The sequence below is a fragment of the Haliaeetus albicilla genome, chromosome 10 (genome assembly GCF_947461875.1).
Source record: "Haliaeetus albicilla chromosome 10, bHalAlb1.1, whole genome shotgun sequence".
Lineage (NCBI taxonomy): Eukaryota > Metazoa > Chordata > Aves > Accipitriformes > Accipitridae > Haliaeetus > Haliaeetus albicilla.
The window spans coordinates 39775446-39801154 of NC_091492.1; the positions used below are offsets into that span (position 1 = coordinate 39775446).

The window sequence follows — 25709 nt, forward strand, 5'->3', positions numbered from 1 at the left end:
GCTTCCTTGTGGTCTTACCAGTTTAAGCCTTAACTTTCTAAAAGAATGGCAAACTCAAGACCAAAATAACAACAGAGGTTTGCCCTATACTGTAAACATACTTAAGGAACAGAGTCTTTGCTTCTGTAAGTAGATGTAAAAAAGTCCACATGCATATATAAGAGTCGTTAAAAAGGCTGTCTCTGCATGCCTATGGCATGTGTGCAAGCCAAAGAGAAAATAAAGAGCATTTGCCTTTCTAGGCAGGAAAGAAAGGGCAGCTTCCCAAAATAAACAACTCCTCCCACAGCCTTCAGGCAAACACCTGTGGGGAGAGAGGTCTTTCACAGTACCGGTGTGCCAATGGTTTTATCTGCTTTCAGGTCAGCTAAGAAAATAAAATCCAGAGGTGAAAGCTCTGCATTGTAAATGTCCATGAATCTTGCGCTTTTATGAGGAAACACTAGTAGCTCTACTGAAAGGTTTGGTCTCTGCTTCTCTGCTCACATGTTGAATTACAAAGAGATGCATTACAAAATGAGTCTCTGCCCTGCTCTTCTGTTGATGACTCCAGTCCTAGTCCCAAAATCCTAGATAGATAAGAAGATATGTCTGGTTTTTTTTTTTTTTTCTGTGTACAAGTTTATAACCTTACGGCCTTTCTCTTGGCAAGGGTTATGGGTCGCTTGCTTATAATGAGTGGTTGTGCTATCTAGGTGTGGTGTATTTTCCACAGGAGTTGGAAGTTTTGCATATTTAAGTGCAACTCTGTAACCTCATGCTTTCCACAATGGAATCTAACTCTTACTTTGATAATATTCCATTGATTATTGAAGTTTAAACAGCAGAGTTTTGGGCTATCATGTCTGTTTGACTATGAAATCAGCTTCCATTGTGAGTGAAAGACTGGTAGAAGGATATTTAATAATCCCATCCAATTCACTGGAATTTAATTTGAACAGATACCAGAACAGAAATCTTTATTTCCTTTGACTCAAATCTCCAGATGTTTTGGTGCTGCCTTTTTCATGTTTCTTATGTGCAAATAAACCATTATTTTTAGATTGGCATTTTCTAACAAGAATGAATGTTGGTTTATCTGACTGCTTAGCTTTGCTAGTTACTGCTGTGCACAACGCTGAATTAAGAAACAAGAAAGCTACAAAGGTACTCTTAAAAACCCCAAACAAACAACACAACACATTCTCCTATTTTTCTTCCTGCATTAATGCTTATTTGTACTTTTCATATGAGTCAGCACTACACATGTAAAACTTGAGAACATCTTAAGACCTTCCCTGCATATCTCTCTTCATGATTCCTTCCCCCTGAATACCATTTCATGACGTATGTATTGCATGTCTGAAGCTTTCAAAGCACTTTGCAGACATTAATCCTTTCTGCCTCTGTGACATAAGAAGTATTAACATGGGAAACTGAGGCAGAAGCTTGCCTAAGGTCAAACAACAAATCAGTAAAAGAATTCAGGCTCCTGTTCGTGACTCAAAGACCTATGTGTTCTCCAAGTAGATCAGAGTATCTTTCAAAATAGCTTCCCTTCCTCCACCCTTAAAAATGCACGCTCTGTTTTTTGTCAATAGCAGCCTGCGTCTGTAGAAAAAAAAAAAAAACAACAAAAAAAACCCCAACAGTGCAAGTGGGGACTGAAACATCTTTAGACAGCTGTACCTTATTCCTAACAATTTTGCCACGGTTTTATGGCATCTTGCTAGGAGACACACCCATTGGATAGCAGGTAAAAGCAGTGTCTGTGATCCCAATACCGATTTCAGAATGCTCCAGCAGTGGAAAGAGCTAAAGGCCATGATCCAGGCTGAGTCCTTTACAACAACCACAATGGGCCAGTGCGAACACAAATGTTTATGGGCAGTTGGGCCTATCAAAACTGCTGAGGGAATTGTGGAAAGGCACTGGGCAGTTTGTGACAAAAAGGACAAAGAAGTGTTGCTGTTAGAGAGGACTCAGTGTGTGAAATTTCTTAAGTCAGTGATTGCCGAGAGTATTTAGTGCTAATCTCTTAATGCTAGAAAAGTGTAGCTGCAATGCTTCTTCCCCAGTAAACAATAGGACCCAGATTGCCCTCCTGAGGCCTCTATCCTTTTATTACAGCCCACACAGAAAGCTCATCTGAGAAGGCACTTTGAGTTAGTAGAGCAAACTCTCTGAACCAGTCTGAACCAGTTCAAGTATCACATATGGTTGTTTTGCTTCTGCAGACTTCCTTGTTAGTCCTTGGAGGCTGTGGCTGGCATTTACTTAGCAATAGCTCATGCTGTCAGATTGAAGGGGGAGGGGAAGCCTCTCCTTGAACATGTCAGCAGGGGGATGCAACAGTGCAGTCAGATATTTCTTTCTATCGCTCCACACTGGCTCCTTTGTAGTGACTGTCTCTGTCTTGATTTTTGGTTATACTCGGCTCAGTTTCATAAACTCAACATCTGATCCTGTTGTTGCAGCCCTGATGTTTTTTTCTTCTATTCAAATTGTTTCTAGGTTAGGAGCAAAACATACTTGTTTCTGACTCCTACATCATTGCTTACAGAAGGCTTTTTACAGGTGAGGCACACAGTTATTTTCATGATTCAGACAAAGGCAACAAAGGAGTAAAAACAACTGCTTTTGTTGGAGTTGCAAGTACTGCATAGTGTTCAGTAACATTTGATGCTTACAGTTTTTTAAGCTTTAAGCACAAATTGCTCTAATACTCTGTTCATGGTGGATGAGGCCTCAGACTGTACTATCTTCATTCTTGGGCATCACAATTTATGAAGGAAACAGAAGATGGTTTAGAAAAACTGGTTTTGAGGAAAATTGGAAGAATTATTTTGGTTTGCCTAGAAACAAGAAAGGGGAAGTTATGGGAATATGACATATGCCCTGTTACAAGGAGGGCAATGGTCAACTTTTTCCATTTTAAGCAATCCATGTTAATTTGGCTAGGAAAGAATACTTAGATTAGAAAGTTAATTTTGCTTACTCCCCCCAGGACCTTATTTAGTAAGATTAAGTAATAAAGCGTATTAGTTCTTTCATAGGAGTTTAGGTGAACTTTTGCCCGGGAAGCTCTGAACATACTTGGCTGTGGCCAGAGAAGGAGGGTGGGTTTGACGGCTTCTTGCAGAGTCCTTCCAGAGCTATACAGCTATACAACTCCCTTTGCACAGCATGCTGTGCTATATGTTAGCTTCCTTTTCTTTTTCTTCTTTAAGAAAACTCCCCATACGCTTTGAATTTTTCCACAGGTGAAAAAGTAGAACAAACAAACAAGAAAGAGCAGTTTTACGGTTTCATGTTCAGTGGTAGTGCTGCTTAATTGACCTGTTTTCCTCATTACCCCTCTGTCATCCTGGTACATCTCTTTTTTTTTTTGTGGCTCCATTGTGGACTGGATGCAGCAGGCAGCCTGGCTGTAAAGGGTTAAAGTGTGCGTAACCTGGTAAGAAAAGGACAAAAGTTGGGTTGGATCAGCACCTTGAGCCTACTTGTCACACAAGTACCTGTAGCAGCCTGACAGAGAGCACTGCCAGGATGGAAACATCTGGGAGTGGAAGGGAAGGACCGCTGCTCCAGCCAGCACGGCCCCGAAAAGTGATTCACCAAACACTGAATACAACATGAAGCTTCCTGGCATAGAAATACTTACTATGTGTTCAGTGGTTTCCATGTGATTTCAAAGCACTTTAAAAGAAGGGAACTTCCCTGTCCTCTTCTGAGAAGGAAGGTTTGATTGTACCTCATGTAACAGAAAGGAAGGGAAAGCACAAAAGAAGTGAAGCAGGCAGATTGGCCAAGGTCAGACGGAACTCTGTGGGAAAGCCAGAAATAGCACCTTCTGCTGCAGGCCTGTGCCTTGGCTACAAACCCATCAGTTGGCCCAGGCCACCTTTGAGAGCTCACTGTCGAACAGGACCAAGTATTCAGCTGCTTGTTTTTGACTAGTGTAAAACAGAAACATTGCTGATGACTCCAGATGCTTGTGTACAGTCACTGGCATTGCAGGATCTGAATACCTCTGCCTGTTGGGAAACAGCAGTGTCTGTTGTAACCCATTGGAAATGTCTGCAGAGAGGCTTTTGTCACGATGGTGGGATGCCCGGCACAGAACTACTCTAAAGCATTTTCGGGCTGTTTACCTTGTTTTTCTATCAGCAGGCACAGCTCTTGGAGCATGTGGAGTCAAAGGAAAACAATCGATTAGCAGAGGGGAGAACGTAAGCCTTTAACGGGGAGGTGCACAGCTTCCGTGGTAGTGCATACCCCCCACGCGCGGTCTCTCTCTGTGGAGCTCGGGGTGCCCAAAGGGAGAATCAGGGCCGGAGAATTTAGTCCTTCGTGGGAGTTCTCTAGGGGAGACAGCAATTCTGGGTCCCTGAAGACAAACACGTTCCCTGCCACAGTCAGCGGCTCAAGCCTAGTTCCGTGTCGGGAATCTCCTCTCCCGGCCCAGGGAATTTCCTGCGGCTGTAGGGGACGGGCCCGGGGAATCGGAGCTGCGCTTCGGCAACGTTTCCCCGTGTTCCTCCCGAGCCAAACGGCCCCGGCGGTACCGGGCACCCATCGCTGCGCCCGCTCCCGGGACTCCGGGGCGGGGGGACCCTCTGCGGACGCGGCAGAGCAGCGGCAGGTTCCCGGCCGCCCCTTCCCCTCCCGGGGCTCCCCGGCGGGGCCGGGAGCCGCCCGGGGGCGGGCAGCGGCGGCGGCGGCGGCAGCGGCAGCGGCAGCGTTAGGACCCGGCGGCGGCTGCGGGGCGGGAGTGTTGGGGGGGGGAGGAAGCGCAGCCCGGCGGTTGTTTACCGGGGAGGGGAGAGCCGGGGCAGGTCTCGCCGCGGAGCCGAACGGAGGCGAGCCGAGCTGCGCGGCCGGGCTGGCGGCGGCTCCTCGCCCTCGGCGCCGAGGATGCTGCGCGGGGGCCCGCGGCGGTCGGCGGCGTTGGGCGCCGTGCTGCTGGGCTCGCTGCTGCTGGCGGCCGCCCGGGGCGCCGAGGGTGAGTGCCGGCCCGCTCGCCTCCCCCCGCCCCGGCTCGGCTTTGTTGTGGGGGACAAAGGCCGGTCTCGCCGTGGGGAGGGGGTGGATGGGGGGTGGGTGCTGGGGAGCGGCCCGGGCTGCCCGGCACGCCCGCATGGCTTGGCCTCGTCTCTCCGCAGAGTGCCTCCGCGGCAACGGCGCGTCCTACCGCGGAAGCCGGCGAGTGGCCTCCGGAGGCGCCCCGTGCCTCAACTGGCTGGCGGTGCGGAGCGACCCCGGCGCCGCGTTCCCGGCAGGTGGGTCCGGGAGGTCGGGGCGGGAGCCCGGGAAGCCCGGCGGTGGGGATTGTCGGGAGGGAGCGGGGTGCTGGGGACGGCGGCCCCCGGCGCTGACGGCCCCCGGCGCTGACGGCCCCGCTGCCCTCCAGCAATCGCCGAGGACCACAACAGCTGCAGAAACCCGGACGGCGACGCCGCGCCCTGGTGCTACATCCGAGGCGCAGCCGGGGTCCCCGAGCGGAGCCCCTGCGACATCGCTCGGTGCTCAGGTAGGAGCGGCCCCGGCCGCCCCCCCCCCCCCCTTCTCATCCTGCCCTCCCCGGCCTGCCTCCTGCCGCTGGGGGCTGGGTTTGTCACCCAGGGTGGGGTGTCCCTTGCGCACAAACAACCCCGGGCTATGGCAGCACCCGCTGCCCTCCCCCGGGAACGGAGTGTACCCGGGGCTGCCCTCCAGCTCTCGCCTGTTTGTGCGCACATCTGTCTCCCAGCTGTGCCTTGCTCCGCCCCTAGAGCTTTTCCATTAGTGCCAGCAAAGGCCCGTGCAAAGCCTTGCCCCCCACTCCCTTTCCACTAGGCACTCTAGGGCTCCTCAGCTGTGTTGCAAAAAGGCTGAGGCCTGGGCAACTAGGAGCTGCAGAGATGCTGGTAGACCGTTACTGTGGGGCATGTTACTGCTGTCTAAACAAGTGTGCTGCTGCTAAACGAGTGCCAGGGTGAATTCAGGTACAGGTGAGGGGAGAGAACTTGAAGAAAAGGGGGATTGACGGGACGACAGTAAGAAATGGAAAACCCCAAACACTAGATTACTCCTGGGTAGTCAAGGTGGGAAACAGTTTCCCAAGAGAACTGTAGCTGAAGCCTGTTTCAAGGAGAGGAGATGTCAGTACTGACTGAGGCCACAGTAACCACTTGTTTTTTTTGAACTGTTTATTTATTTCTGAGCCCTTCAAGATTTACGCACTCCACTGCCCCTTGGGATTGCTATCCTCGCATGTAAACATGTTCCCCCACATATACACCCTCCCCTTTGCTTTGTTCATTTTTTTGCCTGCTTTTCCCTAAAGATGAAGCAAAACAAATGTTCTGCTGCCAAGACCCTTACTCAAAACAGTCCTGCACCTTTGGGATCAGGAGAGTTACCTGACCTTTCAGCCAATACGCCATTTGCACATTTAAGGGGTTTGGCTATTTTTGTGTCTCAGAGCGGGTGCCTTTTTATTGTAGTCGTGTCCTGCAGCTCCCCTTGGTTCAGCTTCTCTGGCTGACCCTACGTAAAGTCACTGTGCGGTGCAGGAGACCCTGATTTACTGTCTCTAACTCCCCTTCTCTACTTCCATTTCACATTGCACTGGTGGCTCAAAATGGCTGCAGATAGGCAATCCACACGGAGTTATTGCCAGCTGTGGGGTGAGATCCAGGTGGAGAGAGTTTTCAGGTCTGGATGCATACTGTGCATAGCATTTGCAAAAAGTAGGGTTTTTTTGTTTAGGACAGGTCATAGATACCTACTTTCCACTGTCGTAGCTTTTACTGTGCTACAGCTGCCATTTTAACTGTGTCATGAAAGAAGGAGCTACCTTGGAAATCTTGCAATGCTGTTGATAAAAAATCCACAGGGCTGGGAAGGAGTCTGTGCTATGAGTGTCCATCCTTATGTCCCTTTGTTTGGGCTCTGGCTGAGGGGGAACTTGCACTACTCAGTGGCTGTGCTGCCTGAAGTGTGGCTCAGACTTAGCCTGTCCATCATGCTAAAGGAGTTTGCTACATGGCTGCAAAGAGGGGCTGGGTAAGAAGAAGAATGTCCCCAGGTTGTTTTCACACCAGCTGGAGTCTCCTTCCATCAAACCTTCCTGTGTCAGGAAGATTGAGGCAGAAGAGAGATAAATAGGCTCCTGGGAGATTTGGGATGGACATTCTTCTCATAATCTTGTTCATGTCTGTTCAGCATGATTGAAGCTGCAGCCTGTGTATCGATCTATACACTAAATAAAGTCATTGTGCATCCCCTGGACTCATGCCCTGAACCGGGGTTTTGTTTTGCTCCCTTATTTCTGTCTTATCTGTGGCGGTGCCTTGCGCTCTTGGTTAAATAGGTTCGTGTCAAAGGAGAGTGGGGGGAGGAGTACATTTCTTGTCTGCCTTGGTAGAATTTCTGGCAACAACTTAAGAGGGAACAAGTGTCTGTCAGTGTACTTTGAAGGCGGTTCAGTGATACCAGTCTAGATCTGTCCCACTCACAAGGCACGTGTTGTTTTGAGGTACTCACCAATGCTTGGTATTTTGTATGTCTCTTTTTCCTCTCAACAGATGCTACAGCTGCCACAGCCCCAGTCCCTCCAGCAGAAGTTGGTACTTCTCAGGGGGTCGACCAGGTGTTTGAACCGGCTGACACCTTGCCCTCCCGGAGCGAGGCAGCTGCTGTGCAGCCCGTTGTTGGGATCAGTCAGAGAGTGCAGATGAACTCCAAAGAAAAGAAGGACTTAGGGACACTAGGTACAAACCCAGGATCATGTGATGGATCCATTCCTGTAATTCTGGCAGGATGGATTTGTATTGAGGCTCTGGAAGCAATGCTATAGCTGGGTCTACTGCCTCTAATTTTGTCTCTTTCCTTTCTCTCTTCGCAGGGTATGTGCTGGGGCTGATCATGATGGTGATAATCATTGCCATCGGAGCTGGCATTGTCCTGGGATACATCTATAAGAGGTCAGTGGCTATTCTTTGTCCAAAAGCTGGTGTAGGCATGAAGTAACGTATATAGAGCAGGAATGTCTTGAGTACCTGCAGACCCAACCATATCCCAATGAAAAGGCAGATAGATAGAAGCATATGTTTTGATATAGCACATCATGCTTGTTGCACTGAGGAAAGAACTATTTCAGAGTTAATCTCATTCTTCTCAATTTCACCCATCAATGTGGTATTCTGTCCCATTTAAAGTTTCAAACTGCCGTCTTTATTGTTTTTGTGTGTGTGTGTGCATGTGTCTTGATATGGCTTTCTCAGATGCATCTGGGGAGCTGAATTTTACATAAAAGCTGGAGAGAGCAGATCCCAGGAACCCTCACAGAAGTGTCTTTTGTGATCAGAAAAAGAACAGTCCTAGGAGGCCACGTGTTCCCTGGTTTCTCGCATCTAGCTAGCTTTAGAAGACAAACAATTGGCAAATTCTTTGCCACTCGTGCATTGCATCCTATGAAGCTGAATACAAAGTAGCGCGCTTTTTTTGTCAAAGTTAATTTTACCAAAGCTTCTGTACGCTTTAAGGTCAGTTTTGATTCACCTTTAAGTTATGATTTGTTCAGCCACTTCACTGTGGTGGACAGAAATGTTTCTAGCTCAGCAGCGTTTGAAGTTAGTGGTAATAGCAAGCAGCTTAGCTGTAAGAGACAGGGCAGGATTAACAAATAGCAGTGAATGTCGCTGCAGCAAATGAAGGCCCAGGCTCCCTTCTCTGGGAGGGTTTGTTCTGTATTTTGGCTGTTTGACAGCAGTCTGACACAACCAAGCAGAAGGAGCCCTTTCCCAAGCTGGGACATGTCCTTATGTAAGTGTTTATAATAAATGCCAACAGAAAAAAAAACAGAGGGAGGAGTGTTACATAAGGGGCAAAACACAGAGCGCTGCTTGTCGAGGAATCTGATTTGAGGTGTCACTTCAGAGAATGCCGTCTCATGTGCTGGCAGGAACGGCAGCCACTGCTGCACGCTCGTAGGCAGCTTTGAAAAGCAGCCAAAATGCTTATGTGCTGACAGGAAACCCCAGCAGCTCTGCCTGGTTGGGATCACAAGCCCCAGGAGGAGTGAGTGGTGCCTGTCCCACCTCACTCCTGTCTTCAGTGGAAGAAGAAATAGACCAATTTGTCCAAATGCAGCTCTGCTTCTTCAATCCCAGAAAGCTCACGGCAGGGCTGCAGTGCAGGTTTACTGTCTCTTGCTTCTTGCCTTGCTCTCAAAATTGCATGTGCAAGCTGGCAGGTTTGGGTAGGTGTGGTGAGAAAGCTTTAATGGGTCTAGTAGCTTTTGGTATACATAGCTTTTCTGGAGACAACGCGCTATTAATGCCATCCATTTTTAAAGCAAGGCAGTTCTTCCTCAGTACGAATTACAGAGGTGTTGCCTCCCTTAGCAACAGGCTGAAGACTGAGGTAGGTTTGAGGAGCTGGTCGTAGTATTAAGCTGTTAGCTGCAGCAGCAGAAGGCAGGGCCAGCTCTGCAGTAAGCTTTAATACTTTCAGGAACAGCTTAATTTGCTACACAGGTTTGTTTGCTGCAACAAAAGGCAGAATCTGTCACCACCTCTGGTATTTGTTTCTATCAGATGAAACAGGTTACAGAAGTTCTTTTCCACAGCAGTGGGCTCTGTGCTGTCTCACTGCTCCCCTGGGCCTGCACCAGGCAGTGCTGCGGGACTATAAGGTATAAGGAAACTTTTGTCTGCTCCATGGTTTGAAGGAGAAGCCGGGCTTTGGAGTCATCATTTAGCAATAGCAATGTCAGTGAATAAGCCAGTTTATGAGGGAGGGACAGACTTCACTTGGCTGCTAGTTTTTAAAAGATGCTCAGATGGGGTCCTCTGTTTACAGTAGGGAATGTTTCTGGCTCTTTGTATGTAGCTGAAACATCTGTTTCTTCAAGAGCAGAGTCCCTTCTTTTCTACTATATCACCTTTACTGAGAGAGACTTTGCCTCCAAGCAGTGGCACTCACTCCATGCACGTACGTGTTTTGTTTTTTTTTTTTTTTTAATCTAGGGGGAAAGACCTGAAGGAAAAGCATGAACAGAAAGTTTATGAGCGTGAAATGCAGCGCATCACACTGCCACTCTCAGCGTTCACCAATCCTGCCTGCGAGCTTGTAGATGAGAACACAATCGTGGTGCACACCAACCAGACGCCTGTGGAGGACATGCATGACGGCAGTGGCCCACTCATGGGGCAGGCGGGTACTCCTGGTGCCTGAGCAGCTCAGGCAGGAGCGATACAGGCTGAGCAAAGCCTCCAGCTTCCCACTGTGAGTGCGGGGGTTGTGTGTGTTCATTTCTATTTTGTTTTCTTTTTGATGAAAGCCAGATGAAGGTGATGCAGAGGGACAGAACAATGGGCTATTCATCACGATCTGTTTGAGGGGCACCATTCAGTGCATGACCAGCTGGGGACTGGTGTGGTGGACCCTGCCGCTTCCTCCCACCTATCTCCATGGTGTGCCAAGGAGCTGGGGGGGATGACGGGCCAGGCTCATAACTGGCCACAGATCCCATAGCCCAGAGTGTGGTTTTGGCTTCCTCTTTTTCTGTTCCTTTCCTATTTAATGGTGTGCACTGTTACTTAAGTTTCAGCCTGGAACCCCAGGAGGGAGCAGTACTGCAGGGACTGAGGGGAGCTTCACGTCAGACTTAGCTAGATAATTACACTCTGATTATAGTTCCTGCCTTTTTGCTTTAGTGGCTGAGAGCTGGAGACACTGTCCAGAATCCTCCTACTGGATCAAGTTTTTTTCCAAGGAAGAGTTTATTTGAGGGATGGCTTTGGCCAGGAGCAGTATGTTTAGCCCCAGTGTCAATTTGGAAAAGCTCTTCTCAAGCTCTTGACAAATCCAGGTCTTCCAGGGCTGTGGCCACATCTCCATTCCTCTGTGGTGCTACACGCACAGCCACAGTTGTAGGTGTCCAGGTGGTCTGTGCCTCCTGCTCACTTAATTACACAGATCAGGAGACCAAAGGCCAGCAGTAGATAGTTGTGGAGAGGATAGATAACATCCTCTTCTGAATTCCCTTGGCTTTCTACAGAGCCAGCTCTGGACAGCGTGGCCAAGCCAGCTGTGGAGGTCACCCTGACCATGATACAGCAGCTCTTGCTCTAAGGGCAGGACAGGGCAGCTGCTCTTTCAAGATCCCAAAGTTACAGCATGGCTTCTGGCCCAGCCTCCTTCACACACACTCAGCTTGTGCAGCAAGACTACTTGCTTACAGAGCCTGGCCCTATTAGAGAGGTTTTGTAACAACTTTTATTAGCATTTCAGGGGGTTTGGAAGGGATGGTTGCTGCAGTGTCTCCCAAATAGCACGAAGGCAAGGCCAGTTCAGGGAAACATCCATCCCCACCTCAGGGGATTCAAGCCATTCAAGTAAGTTTTCTAGCCATCTGCTTTATAGCTGTGGGCCTAACAGGGAGCAGCACTTGGCAGCAGGGGTTTTAGTGTTAACGTTTGATTCAGAAAAGGGAAACATTTTATTTTTAAATGCCTTTGAATACCATTTCTTTGTAAAATGTTTTAAATACCTCATTATGAGAAGGTGCAGATTGTGCTACCTTGTATTAAAGCTTAAAAGAAAAATGCTCTGTAAACCTGTGTGGACTGTGGCTCATCTGTACATTCCTCCTGCTAGAGCAGCATCCTTTTGCCTGTTGCAGACTTCGAACTGAGGAGAAGGGAAGATGCCACTTCAGTTTGCCAGGCCCAAAAGGTAAATCCCTACTAGCAGTGCCTCCATTCACCAGCACTGACAAGGGCCATGGAGCTTACCTCATTGCTGCCAGCAGCTAGTCTTGGACGGGGACGCTGTTCCTGAAAAGCAGCTGCGGGTGTGTGAGCTGCGCTGACTAAGCAGGCTGGCCTGTGAGAAGATGCTCTTGGTTACAGCCCCTTCCTGCACTGACACAGGTCAGTTCTGCTTTGGGGCTGCTCAGCAGCAGCTCCATCCCTTGGGGCCTTCCATTGGAAAGCATGATGGAGACAGAGCACAGCAGGTTACAGGGGGCACTGACATAGCTAGCATTTTTGTTCAGTCGTTGCCTTAACAAATGCCCCTTGAACTACATATTTCAGAATAAGAGGTTTCCAAGAACAGGCTGTATTTTTATCCCTGGATCAGAAAAGGAAAATGGAGAGAGGCTCCATGTTCTGCTGACTCCTGTCCACCCTTAAAAAAACCCACCAATCAACCAACCTTGACAACTTCTTCCATTTCCATCACTCCAGGTAAATAGTACTACAGAGCACTCGCACTGTGTTTCTGTAGTTCTGTAAATGTGGCAGAGCCCTTCGGCTCAAGAAAGGGAGTTCTAGATGATACCTGATCTGTGCAGCTTTGATGTTACCATTTTGTCACAACAGTAGAAACCGAAGAAAGTTACAGCTTCCTGCTTTATGTAGCACAGAGACAACAAAGTCTTGTTTTCATAGCATACATTTACTGCTTTTTAATTTAGTTAGAACATGGAGCTGTGCAAATCACAGTTCATAAACCCCACCCACACATCACCCAGGACTCCCCCCTTCAGGGGTCCCCTCACAAACCAGCCTGGGAGAGGGAAAGAAAGGGCAAATCCTATTAACAATCCTGAATCCACTGGACCCAGTTTAGAGAGGCTCCTCCACTGACTCACAGCACAGGGAGCCCCCAGTGTTTCTAAAACACCACTACACAGACTAAAAACACCCCGCCCCACACACACCTTTTGTGAGGTGATGGCTGGTCCCATGTTATTTTACGTAATAGTTTAAACTCATGGGTAGGGGGAGGAAATCAAAGTAACAGCAAAGACTAATACCCATTCCCCACCATTCAATACCGCAGGGAGGAGGGGAGAAAGGAGCACACTAAAAAATCCAGTTTAACCAAGATGTTTGCGAAACTTAAGAGCAGGACTCAAGCCAGCTTTTTGTTCCATTCTACCAACCACATGAGCTACTACGGCAGTAGCTTTCTTCCTTCTCCCACTGAAGGAGGAAGGAGAGAAGTGCTGGAAGAAAATACACCCCCACCCACCTCCCAATGACTCCAAGTCCTTTTTTCTCCCCAAAAGCAGGGAATGACCCTGAGGAAAGTTTCTGCTTGGAGAATCAGCTCAGGTGCTGCAGCAGCAGCTGCAAGAAGGACCTTCAAAGGGAACAACTTGCACAGCCTGCAGGAAAGGATGAGGTAATGGCAACTGAATTATTAGTTTTCCAGCTGCCACTCCTGGGAGGATGGGACATTCTCCAGCACTTTTCTGTTCACGACAAGTCAATCCTTTAAGTAACCTTTTGCATGTCCACCTTTGCCATTGTCCATGCACAAAGTCTGAGTTGCTTCAGACCTTCAGCTTTCTGAAGAGCACTTTCTGCCACCTCATGTCCACAGACCAAGGGCTCAAGCAGCTTCAGCACTCCAGGGATGTCCACAGCCAGTGCCTAGTGTAGTTCTACACATTCAGATTCAAATACTTTCACCAAGGTTAAGGTTCTTGGGCAGGCAAACTCACTGTGCAGGCTCAGGGTCTGAAGATGCTCATGTGGCTCATTTGCTGCCTGCCTTGTTCACCATCAGGAAGGGCAAGCAGAGCTCAGTCTTAGTGTTTCTAGGCAGGCTTTTGGAGGTATTCAGAGACAGAGGAGTCAAAAAACCCACAAAACCAAAACAAAAATTCATACACTCTTCCCCACAGACAAGGTATTTCAGGAGAGCTGCCCAGTTTCTGGGGCTTTTCACTCCCTCCCCTGATGCACACTGGAGGCCAAAATCTCAGTGGGTTGTTCTGGAAAACACATGCACAAACATACACACACACGCTGTCCTGGTGGGGCCTTTTACTGGATATCCAATTTCCCCAGCTTTCTGAGCAGGGTAGTCAGTGGGAGAAGCAGTTCCAGAAGTGCTGGTCCTTGCCCAGGAGTCTCCTATAGCAATTCCCTCCCTGGCAGACAGGCCAGGGTGACTTCACAGCTTGCAGCCAAGTTCTAAGGCACCACAGTAAAGAAGCCTGAAAAGGCCAGAGAAACATTTCTCAAGCCAGAAAAATAGTGTTGAGCAGCTTTCCTAGGTGCAGTTGGCAGGAAACGGCCCTTTTTGCTTCTGAAACATGCCAGAAATCCACAGTGAATCAGGATATCCAAGAGGAGGGGTGTTGGGTGGGGAGAGAGAGGCAATGCAGCAAACGCACAGCGTGGTGCCCCATTAATGCCCTGGAAGTGGCTGAAGTGCATCTCCCTCCCTGTCACTCATCTCAACTCCAATGGAAGTGGTGCAGGCAGCAGGATGAGCCGACTAGGTTGTGTTTTCAGGTAGCTTGTCACGGTTCAGTCCATACTGCACACCCACGTTGTGGTCCAGCTCCTCCAGCTCAGATGGAAGGGGGATAGCAAGTTCTCCCAGGTAGAGAGAGAGAGCTTCAAAGGAATCTTCCAGCTTGGAAAAAGGGGGCCTAGAAGCAGCAGTGAGGAAATGTGAGTGGGAAAGAGGAAGCAGAACAGCATCTGGAAAGGCTAAGCCAGTCATCCATCCAGGCCACTGTCCCATGCACAGAGGTGTGAGCAGGGACATGATCCCTCCCCATTCAGCTTCCGAGATTGCAAAGATCCCATCTGTCTGGGCTACCCGTTTTTAAAGCCAATGACCAGGGAGGTCTGGCTTTTTTGGAACCCACATGGCATCAACACTGTTCTGAAGCTACAAGTTTCACAAATGAAGCATTCACCTTTCAGAGCTGCTGCCAAGGTCTGCCCCTACTTTTTGTACGTGAGAAACCCTGAACAATCGTTCCTCCCTTACTCTCTCTGTCTCATAAATGGTTTCAGAGACCTCCACCATGTACAGCGGTCTCTTTCCCAAGCTGAGGAGTGTTTAGTCTCTCCTCACGTGGAAGCCTTTGAGCATTCCTATAGAAGGTTGGAGTACAGCCCTCATCCACCCTCTGTGCAAAGCAATCCTTCCACTAAGGGGATACAGACACATCCTCCAGGCTTACAAAGAGGAGTCCTCCAGACCCCAAACCTACCTGCTCTCTGGTTCCAGTCTGCAGCAAATAGCAGCCAGAGGGAAAAAGGCTGGAGGGCAGTCAGCAGGAACAAACTTCTCCCAGAACAGCTTGACATTAAGGCCAAAATCCAGTGTGCGTGGGAGACAGTCTGGGTCAGCATACACCTGGCCTATGATCTAGGGAAAAATGAGAGCAGCGCTTAAGTACAGCAACACTTCCAGAGCGTTAATAAACAGGGAACTTCGGCATCAGGCAGGGGCTCCTTCAAAGTATTACGGTGAAAGGGAAAGAGCAGAAACACTGTTCCTCCTTTCCAATGGGGCTAGTTGCACAAAGCAATGAGCAAGGCACTGCATACAGACAAACTTCACATGAAACTTTTTCAAGACCTGGTGATGTGGCCACTGTTGTGAAGGAAGGCCCGGACGGCTTGTCTTTCTCCCCAGGGTCTCTGCTAGGAGATACAGGATGATGTGCACTTGCCAGAGAGCTCGACAGTGTCTTGCTGCTGGGGATGATGCAGCCCCTCCTGATCGCAGGTAATCAACACGACCTGCATCACCATCCCATCTCTACCCTCTCACACCACCAGCAAAGCTCCTCTCTCTATGGAGCATGTCCAAAACAATGCTGTGAAGTCAACAGCACCACAAATTCTGAGTTGCTTTGTTACTGGCAGATTCAACCCCACCCACAGTCAGAGGGTAGGGGCGGAGAGAAGAACAGCCATAACCAATGCCCAGGAGGTTGCAGGCGAGAGCCAGTAGAGGAAAGGGCTGGGTGGAACAGAGAGAAGCACTGCCCCAGCACTCAGACATCCAGTGCTCACCACCTACCCTGCTGAGGTGCACTCACCACCTCCAGCACAAGTGTAGTAAGAGGGAAGGAACCCACAGCGGGAGCTTTGGGGTGATCTGGACTCAGACAAGGTCAATGTCAATACAAACTCTCACATGGGGAAGAGTATTAAATTTAAAGCCTCACTGCATATCACAAGAAGGGTGTTATTTGTAACCACCCAGGCTTTTCTGTGCCAATAACTCAGCAGGACAACCACATCCTGTAACTAGACAGTGGAACGCCCATTATGTGTTTTGTCAGGGTTATTTCCTTATCTGTTTGAGTGTGTAACTTCTTTTTTTAGCATCTTTATTTTGGTGACAAATGTTCGTATGCTACTACCCCTATAGTTGAAACAATTGTTTTAATCCCACATACAGATTTTTCAAGTTCCTAAATCTATCACTCACAACCACAATATTCTCTGAGAGGAGGGCCAAGTGTAAACAGAGCACCAGATGAGACCACAAAGATTTATGCGCAGATATTTTCTTTGTCCCCTTCATCCAAACACTGAAGATGAAACTGTGCTGGTCTCTCCTGGTGTTCCCGTACCTGCTGTGTTACCCATACACATAACACCCCACCTTTCATCTGTATTTCCAGTCTTACACACCTTTTAAACTGAAAATACCTTGCAGCTTTTGAGTGGTGCTCTTTGCTCTGCAGACAGAAAAGCCTGATAAAAGAGTAAGACTGTGCATTGGCTCAGAAATAAACTAAGCTAACAGACTTCAGGGTGCAAGCTTCATTAATCGACCTGCAAAGAGGTTTCAATTTCCTCTTCTTTGAAGTGAAATGCCATCCCCAGTGGAGGGCCTGAATTTGCTGAGATTATAAAGGTGATTGTTCTTTTAATGAGGCAGTAGAAAAAGAAAAATAAAAAAGTATCACAGTTTTAGGGAATATGTCTGCTTTCAAATGGATACCAGGGCTCAGTCAGAACTTGTTGGACTTTTTTACAGCTTCTCTCAGTCCAGGAGGAACTGCTGCATTTCTTTCAGTCCAGGAAGAAACTCTCTCTGGGACCAAAGAGTTACAAGACCGTTATCTTCCTTGAGGGAGCAGAGGGCAGGGTAAGCTTGTACTCCCAGCCTAATTCACCATGCTCTTAGGTCACAGACTGCACACTCAGACACAGAGAACTGGCTGATGCAGTATGTGCAAGGAGGTGGCAACGGGGAAGAAGTCCATTATAGATGCCATGTAACATCCTGGTCTTACCTCACAGAGAACAATCCCAAATGAAAAGATGTCCACTGTCTCATCATAGCTCTGTCCTGCAGGAAACACAAGACATTCAGCTCTGTGAGAGGCAGTTCCCCATCCAGCTATTCCAGGAGCTGCCAGTCCAAAGCTGAACTAAGCCTATTTCTTGGAGGGCCCTAAAACAGGAGACAAAGCAAGGCTTAAATCTGAGGAGGGTCAGTTGCCCCAAGATATGTACACCAACTGCATCTTCCTGTACACTGCCATCACATATTAACCCCGCTTCTTTCTTCTGCTGGGGAATTACAGGACAACACAGGGAAGCCTGGTGTATCTGAGGTCTGAGCAAATGCTAAGGATAACTGGAAAGCTTCTGCCCATTCCCATTGATTGCTGTTCTAGTGCATCTCTACAGTGCACTGTCAGTGTTCAGCTTCCCCAGCAGCGAGTGAGTGCCCAGTCCCTGCTGCAGTGACTGCAGAGATAATAAATTACACGCTAGCAGTGCTTTGAATCTGGGAAAGCAGACTGGCTCCAGCATGCTATTCTCTGCTTAGACACGCCCCTCCCAAGCCAATATCTGGTAAACAGCCTTGCTTTCAGAGGTGATGTCAGACTATGCTCTTGCTGTTCTCTTGACAAATGCCAGGTCTGAGACAGGCTCCGAGAAGCAGCCTCAGACTCCAGCAGGGCCTGTAGGCCTTGAGAGAAAGAAAACAGAACAGCACATAAGAAAGCAATACGGAGAAAAGTTAAGCTGGGGGACAAAAGCCCAGTCCTCCCTTCCCTGGTGGACTATGTTGGACAATACTGATATCGTAGCCAGGCAAACTGCCCGACCTGGTCAGACAGACCTGCTCATTAGGAGGAAATTGTATCCATTGTATTTCACCCTTACCTCAACTCCTGCAGGGGCAGTTTTTCCCCTAAGGGACATAGTTCATCTTTAATGCAACCAAGGGCTGCATGCCAAAAAACCAGATTTCCCTGCACTTGGACAACTCCCACCCCAGTCCTGAGGCTTCAGCAAACCTGGCAGCAGATGGCTTCTCTCTGGATCTACGCAACAGCACACGTAAGCCTCATCCTGGAGTTTAATGATTCCCTGTCTCAAGGGGCAGTTCCAAAGCATGAGGCTATAACAGAAATTGATCTCAGGTTCAGTCTTATTTCAGGCCTCTTTTGTCTTCCCTGTTATCTGGATCATAGCAAGTTTAGGTCTGTTGCCCTCCTGAAGAATCCTGCTGTCAAGCCAGAAACATTACCTCGGCTGGTACAAAGGCTTAGCAGGTCAAGTACTGCAAAAGAAGTGCAGATAGGGTACCTGTGTGTATAAATAAGCTTGCATATTAGCAGGTCTAAAACCATAGGCTCTAATAAGTTTGATTGTTACTAGGGCCCCGAAGCTTTCAGTAATCCTATCATCCCTATACCTTGCCACAGGCTGTCTCCTCACCTGCACCCTGGTATCGCTATCTTACCATTTAGCATCTCTGGGGCCATCCAGTATGGGTATCGCTATCTTACCATTTAGCATCTCTGGGGCCATCCAGTATGGGTTGCCAACCACCGTGTAGCGCTTCTTCCTGTCACTCTTGCGTAGGGTTCGTTTCTTGGCAGATGGCTTCTCCAAAGTGGGCTTTTTTCTTTCCTCCACAATCAGCCGAGACAAACCGAAGTCAGCCACCACCACTGTCTTATCCTACACAAGGGATTTAGTACAAGCCACTGATTCCTCTTAGCTCCTTTCAGGAGCAAAGAGGCTGCAATTCCTGTTCACTATCAGCTACACTGTAAGGGTGACTATCAAGGTTTCCTGCAGCCAGGTAAGTGTAGCAAGCTGTCTAGACAGGTGTAAGACACACAATTCACAATGCCAACTCATCATTTCCTCTCTTCATTGTCTGTGTGGTCGCTAACATTAATCCCATCAATTGGGCTACACTTGCCAGGGCAAACCTGGACCTTTTCTTTCAGACCTTCCTATTCTACCCAGCCAGAAATTAATTTAGACTTTCACCCTGGGTCTTTTGAAGCCCACATACTAATCTCATATTCCAGCCAAGTGAACAAGGGCAAGGCTTGAGGGAATGAAGATACACAAGAATCTTGTGACCTAGCATTTCAAAAAGAGAGAGCACACACATGTGCACACACCAGCACACTTGTCTGAATCCTGAGTGCCAATAAAAAGTCATCAAGTGGTTGAAAGAACAGAAGCAGCTGTAGAGAACATTTCATAGCTCAGATAAGGAACAGAGCTGTACTAACTCTCATAATGTGACTGTTAATAGGCAATACTACCACAGGAAAGGGGATAAGAGAACAGAATGATGAAACAGCGAAAGCTAGATCAGTCTGGAAAATCCTATATGAAGATGAAGCTCCCTTGTTTAGGGCAGTAAAAGCTGCTCTCAAATCAGTTCCACCCTGACAAAAGAGGGAACATCATGTGGAGAAAACCAAGGGACAAGGATGACAAGGAGGGGAACAGCATGCTGTGGAGAACAGAGGTGTAACTCACCAACTTGATTAGGCAGTTGTGGGAATTCAGGTCTCTGTGTATGATGCACATGGAGTGCAAGTAAGCCTGGAACAGAGGGAGAAAACTTGCTGTTAGGGGTTCCCAGGTGAATATGTCCCTTCACATTTACAGACCTCAACAAATAGATGCTACTGGTCAGGCAGCATCCACAACCCCTTATACAGCACCCTGCTGAAGCAGCTAACCCTGACCCTGGAGGTTTGCTCTGTGATGAAGGGACAGTCCAACTCACCATTCCAGAAGCAATTCCTTTGGCAAAGCTGACCTTCTGCTGCCAGGGAAACGGGTCCTGAAAGACAAGTCCTCAATGGTCAGGGACTATCTTACCAGCCAGCTGGTGACCAAAATTCCTCCACGACAGGACTCTTAGAGCAGTCAGAGAAAGATGATACAGCCCCAGGCGCTTCCTGCCTCAGGCCACCCACAGCTAAGAAGCAGCTTTTTCACACAGCTCCAAAGGAGAGCGCTAACAACAAGCACCGTAAGGCTGGTACAACCAACAACACACTGTCAACCTCACTGAGCAGAGGTCTACCAGGCTTCCATACTCACCGCATTGCGGAGGAAGTCCTTCAGGGTGCCCCCCTCAATGTACTCAGTGAGGAGATTCAGCTTCTTGTCCTTGTACAGTACACCGATGAACTTTAGCACATTGGGGTGATCCAGGCTGCGCATCACTTTCACCTGGGAAGCAGAGATACCCCCCCGCCCCCAAAGAAGAGAATGGAACAAGTCCTGACAGATCCGCTCTGTGGTGACAAGCACTCCAATGCTGGAGGTCCCCTCCAGCACTCAAACCCCAACCTTAAGGCAGTCAATTAACTGTTGCCACTTCATTTTCATGCTGTGCAATTAACCTGATCTTAGTCTTTAAGGAGAGCACCCCTGAGTTTGGCTAACTTTTAAGAGACAGGAGCTCTCCAGGACAGCTATCTGGTCCATACTGCATGTGTCAGGGCCAGAATAGCAGCATCAGGTGTTTAGGGAGCTGCCTTTAAGCTAAATCTGACTTTGAAAAACATGGTAGGCAGCCACCAAGAAAATAGTTTAGCTTAAATACAGCAGGAGTCTTAAATATCTTACAGATATAGGCCTTCATTATTTGTATTTATGCACAAGGCTCAAGGGATAAATCCTTTATGTATTGCACAGCTCAATTTGCCTCAGACTCAGACTGCTTTTTATCATTGAAAAATTAATGAGCTGGGAGCTGAAGCCATGTCTATTGCTCAGTGTGAGTCACACTTCACTGCAGCAAACATTCAGCTCATGTCAGCTTTTCCCCGTGTGATGTCTCCCTCCTCAGTGCCTTGATTCCTGCCAGGTTGCTGGCATGATCACTCTCTCTCTGGAGAAGATGGAAGAGAGTTCCACCACAGTACTGGCTCAGAAGCTTTTAGAAATCTTGCTCCTACCTCTGTCAGGAAAGTCTTCTGTGTTTCCTCATCACAGCGAATCAGTTCTTTCATCACCATCACCTTTCCTGTTGCTTTGTGAGTCACCTGGTGGAAAGAGAAACCACAACTACAGGCAAGGTTCAAGAATACATAGCTCCAATGCTCTTGCAACATTTCTGAAAGAGAGGGTAACATTCCCCTCCATCCAGAGAGGAATATAGATGGGAGGAAATTCAGAGCCCAGCGATCTGCAGAAAACTGCATAAAATTTCTCCTTTCAGAATTCAGCAAAGACTCTGTACATGAAATAGAAACTACCTAAAGCTGACAGAGGATCATACCAAGAGATCGACAGCATCCCAGGAACCAGAGCTGAAGTCTCTATTTTAGGTAGCATAGGGCTGAGCATGTGTACAGGCTGTCAAAGCCCCTGAAGGCATCAGTTCCATACTTGTGCATGCCTCAAGTTCCCTTACAGAAAGTACTTGCCCAGCGTGATGCTCACATTTTGTACGCAGACCCTAGCCACTACATTCTGTATCAGCAAAGGAATCAACATTCACTTGCATCAGAAATCAAACCAAACAACCCAAAACTACATTACTACATGCTTTGGTTTTATGGGGACTCTGAAGCCTGATGGTTTCTGATGAGCTTATCAAACATACTCATGTGCAAGTGCAAGTGGAACTGGGGTGTACAGGCTGTTCAGTTAAGGCAGGAAGCCATTATTTTACCATGCTCCTTGGGAGCAGTGTATCGCTACCTGCAAGGAATGTCCCAGAATGGTGGCAAACACACAAATCCACCATAAACGTCAGGTGATAAGTTTCCTGGCTTTTGACATGGAAAGCTGTTTGCCTGTATCTAACTAGTTCCTGGCATTTTGCTGTGTTCTAGAGGTTTCTTTTAACCAGCTCTGCCTTGCTTGCATACAGTGCATGAGTGAGTAAAAAGGGTCCAAATTCTGATAAGCAGGTTTTCCTGGAAATCCTCTTCCCTTCAGCTGCTTAACTTGGACAGCTCTGTCTCCCTAAGATCTCCAGGTAAACTAAACAACCACCTTCTCTCTAGGAACAGGAGGAAACTATTCTGACCAGATACAGTACTTGTTGCATGAAAAACAGTCAATCTGAAGCTCAAGAAAGGTGTCACTTTTTTGCCTTGTACCCTTTAAAATAAAAAGCCTTTCAGAAAAACTCCAGAGCTGCAGTCCAGAACACAAGACCCAGTTATAGTATTTAGGAAGCTTATGAGCTCTTACAAACACTGTGGCACACTAGTTCTGTTTGGAACCATGGGACATAGCAAGGCTGATATAGGTGGAATACAAACGCATGGAATAAACACAACAGAAGCAAGAGTACAATATTCTTCTGCTCCCATCTGAAGTCAAGCATCCATATACAAGTAGCGAGCCAGGGAACACTACACATTTCAGCCAGGGACATGAAAGCCAGGAACATCTAATACCCAAAGATAAAGGGAAGTGAAGAGACAAAGACAAGACAAGGCTAAGTGGAATTCTTAAGCTGACATACCAGCAAAACCGAAACAAGTGTCATCATGAAACTCCAAGAGGGCAATTTTAACTCCCAGAGCATGCACCAGAACAGGATGGCTATCGGGTACTTTGAGCAGAAAAGAAATGCCTTTGTGCCATTAACTGTGGGGACGCAGATGACAAAAGCATGCGACAGAGGAAAGGTTCTGCTTACCTGGACCTGTTATTTCTCTATGAGCAGAGGAGAAGAGAAATATGCTCATTAGTATGGATCAAAAGCATTGGGTTTGTAGTACTGGCTCACCACCTCCCATGGAAGCATGAGATGAATATGGTGGCTGGACACCTGAAGTTTATACAGGTGTAAGGAGAGAGGTCTCATAATATGGTGAATAGCAATCTGAGTACTGAGCAGCTCACAGCACCTTAGTAAGGCAGAAGAAGCTGCCCCTGATGCTGTGAGGTATGCCAGGATAGGAGCTGCTGAAGCATCCCCACTCAAGACCAGAGAGCTTAAATACAAGAGAACTGCTATTAATGGAGATTTTAATTGTGAGAGTCATGCAAGACCTGACCACTACCACCACACTGACAAGCCATTTAGGCTCTGCTGGGGGTTCAGAGATGGTCACTACATCAGCCTGGCAAACCCTCAAGCATGCGACACTAAGGGTGGGTAAGAAATACTGTACTGGGGTTGAATGCACCTCTTCATAAGGAAGATGCTCTTAAGAGAAAGTGTAGCTTGTTCCCCATTCTCCCACCTCACCCAGGTAGCTGCTGTGACACAGGCACTCTGGAGCTCTAAGTCTAACTCAGGAGATGAGTATGTATGGCCAAGGTTGACATTCAAAAGGGACAAAGTCAAAACCGCCTGCAGCCAGAGACACTCATGGTCAAGGAATGAAACAGAGAAATGGATCTCACTGAGCAAACCAGGTGAGTGCCAAGACCGATCATATCAGCAGGGCAAAGGCCACCGAGACAGCGGCAAAGGATCCCGAGATAGGCAGACACTGCTGTAATCAAGGTAAATGATGAATGTTTGGGGACCTCCCTCACCTTGATTGCTTGTCCAAAAAATCCTTTTCCTAGTACTTCGCCATGAATCAGGTCACAGGGCCGGAAGATTTGCTGGGAGCAGCTAGAAGAAGAACGTAGGGATTCAGAACGACTGATGTCACGGCTCAGAAGGAGTGGTTCCTTTGGAGAACTGGGGCCAGGAGACTTAGAAATGCTGTTACTTCGCCTAGAAAACAAAGGAGACGGGAAGATCAGGGAAGCTGCTAGGAAACTTTTGGTCCAGCATATCCCATCATTAGCTCCTAAGGGACCAGTTTATAGATGTGCTTTGGTGCTTTTCATATCTCAAAAGCCAGATGCTCTCCCAGCACCATAGAAGCTCTTTACAAACCTAGAGCAGCTTCCAAATCAGAGCTGCCTAAGAATAACACATCTCCTGCATTGTCAGTCAGAAGTGGAGCTCTGTGAACAGGAGGAGGAAGCTGTGAAGATGCAGCACTTGCTATCTCTAAACAAATGTTAAAATACTGGTAAATGACTAAATGAGCAACTGAGTGCCCCAGCCTAGGAAGACAAGATTTTTCCCAAGTCCCAGGACTCAGCCATATTCCCTTTAGGGACATGTTCTTCCCCAGCCATTTAAGGGTGGTAAAAATCTGACCTTTACATTTTCTAACTGTAAAACTTAGTAGCTTTTCTATGTTAAAAGTAGAGGTCCTTATTTTTATTAAGGAAAGTTTGCCATCCTGAAAGGGAATGGAGAGAGTACATGTCAATAGCAGGATCTAAAGCTCTCAGCTGCTTCGCCAGTGGTTCCTACCAGGGCTCATATCAGAGCTGAGTCGTGTCTCTGCAGTCATTTGCAGTCGCAAGGCCTAGGCACAGAGCAGCCCAGCCAGGTAGCACAGGGCAAAGGCAAGCTAGGTCAGAGGCAGAGCTTCCACGTCTTTACCTGAGGGAGCGCCGTCGGAGCGTTCCTTCCAGATTCTCCTTGATGTCCAGTGGAGAGAGGGAGCGTGGGGAAATGGGCGGCTTTATGTGGGTGGGGAGACGGGAGTCCAAACGAAGCCTGTCTAAGCGCTGCGAGACCGGGTCATGCTCTATCAGCAGCTGAAGTGTCTGGCTTGTCTTGCGAATCAGTTCCTCCACCTGAAATCAAACCAAAGGACAGGATGATAGCAGACAGGAGGAACACAAATGACAGGAGATAGAGAAGACACAGCAGAATGCCCCTCAGGAATGAGAGTAGAGAGTTCAGTGAGATCACTCCATAGTTGTGGTTTAGTTGCATGCACCACAGCTGTCTACCAGACATATCAAACTAGCAACATAGAAGTTCCTTATGCTATCCAAATCCTCTTCTTTCTGGTCAGCTACAAGTGACCTATACAAAAAAAGATGTGGACAGGCTGGAGACGGTCCAGAGGAGGGCCACAAAGATGATCAAAGGACTGGGAAGCCTGCCATATGAGGAAAGGCTGAGAGAACTGGGTTTGTTCAGCCTTGAGAAAAGAAGGCTTAGGGGAGACCTTATCACCATGTTCCAGTATTTAAAGGGTGGCTACAAAGAAGATCGAGACTCCCTTTTTACAAGGCATCGCATGGAAAAGACAGAATGGGTACAAGTTACTCCTGGGGAGATTCCAATCGGACACAAGAGGACAATTTTTCACAATAACAATCGGCCATTGGAATCATCTCTCCAGGAAAATGGTGGATTCCCCAACATTGGAGACTTCTAAGATTTGGCTGGACACGGTGCTGGGCCATCTTGCCTAGTCTGTGCTTTTGCCAAGAAAGGTTGGACCAGATAACCCTTGAGGTCCCTTCCAACCTGGTATTCTGTGATTCTATGAAACAATTTTTTTTTTTTTCCTTCCCTAAGAAGTGTTCAAAAACTACACAAGCTTCCATCCTGAACAGTGCTGCAAAAAACAGCTTTGCAAAACCTACATGGATATTTATCTGAGAGATGTCTATTGTGCTCCTAATGTTCTCTTCAGCAGCAACAGTAAATAAAACCCTTGCATAGTGAAGGTAATGGTGGTCTCACTACACTCTTGCAGCATCACCTGATATCTGTATAAAGTATTTATTTGTAAATACCAAATCAAATACTTTTTTCGCAATGGGAAAAACTCATCCCTAGGATCAGCTGAGCCTTTGTCCATTAGCAAGTGCCTCTAAAAGCATCAGAACAGTGGACTTCAC

General features: G+C 47.8%; 2 protein-coding genes across 4 annotated transcripts in view; one reads left to right on the top strand and one right to left on the bottom strand.

Moving 5' to 3' along the window:
• The first annotated feature begins 4775 nt into the window (after window positions 1-4775).
• On the top strand, window positions 4776-11587 carry PIK3IP1 (phosphoinositide-3-kinase interacting protein 1). The gene is made up of 6 exons (XM_069795216.1): window positions 4776-4984; window positions 5145-5261; window positions 5393-5512; window positions 7551-7736; window positions 7871-7949; window positions 9996-11587. The coding sequence occupies exons 1-6, from the start codon at window positions 4897-4899 to the stop codon at window positions 10201-10203; spliced, it is 798 nt and encodes a 265-aa protein (XP_069651317.1). The 5' UTR covers window positions 4776-4896; the 3' UTR covers window positions 10204-11587.
• A 781-nt stretch (window positions 11588-12368) lies between these two features.
• LIMK2 (LIM domain kinase 2) overlaps window positions 12369-25709 on the bottom strand; it is a 32702-nt gene continuing 19361 nt past the window's right edge. For all 3 annotated transcript variants that reach the window (XM_069795212.1, XM_069795215.1, XM_069795213.1), the window contains 10 exons: window positions 24451-24647; window positions 23538-23724; window positions 20990-21076; window positions 20127-20258; window positions 19807-19863; window positions 19554-19619; window positions 18557-18731; window positions 17045-17100; window positions 14999-15156; window positions 12369-14425 (listed from right to left, as the gene is read on the bottom strand). In XM_069795212.1, the coding sequence (XP_069651313.1) occupies window positions 14269-14425; window positions 14999-15156; window positions 17045-17100; window positions 18557-18731; window positions 19554-19619; window positions 19807-19863; window positions 20127-20258; window positions 20990-21076; window positions 23538-23724; window positions 24451-24647 (1272 nt within the window). In that variant the 3' untranslated portion in view covers window positions 12369-14268. The remainder of the gene's footprint in view (window positions 14426-14998; window positions 15157-17044; window positions 17101-18556; window positions 18732-19553; window positions 19620-19806; window positions 19864-20126; window positions 20259-20989; window positions 21077-23537; window positions 23725-24450; window positions 24648-25709) is intronic.

What these genes read in the sequence shown, in the direction of transcription:
- PIK3IP1 (XM_069795216.1), top strand. Translation starts at nt 4,897, where the DNA reads ATGCTGCGCGGGGGCCCGCGGCGGTCGGCGGCGTTGGGCGCCGTGCTG. An exon ending in GGCCGCCCGGGGCGCCGAGG is followed by an intron (nt 4,985 to 5,144) that starts GTGAGTGCCGGC and finishes GTCTCTCCGCAG; the next exon opens with AGTGCCTCCGCGGCAACGGC. An exon ending in CGGCGCCGCGTTCCCGGCAG is followed by an intron (nt 5,262 to 5,392) that starts GTGGGTCCGGGA and finishes GCTGCCCTCCAG; the next exon opens with CAATCGCCGAGGACCACAAC.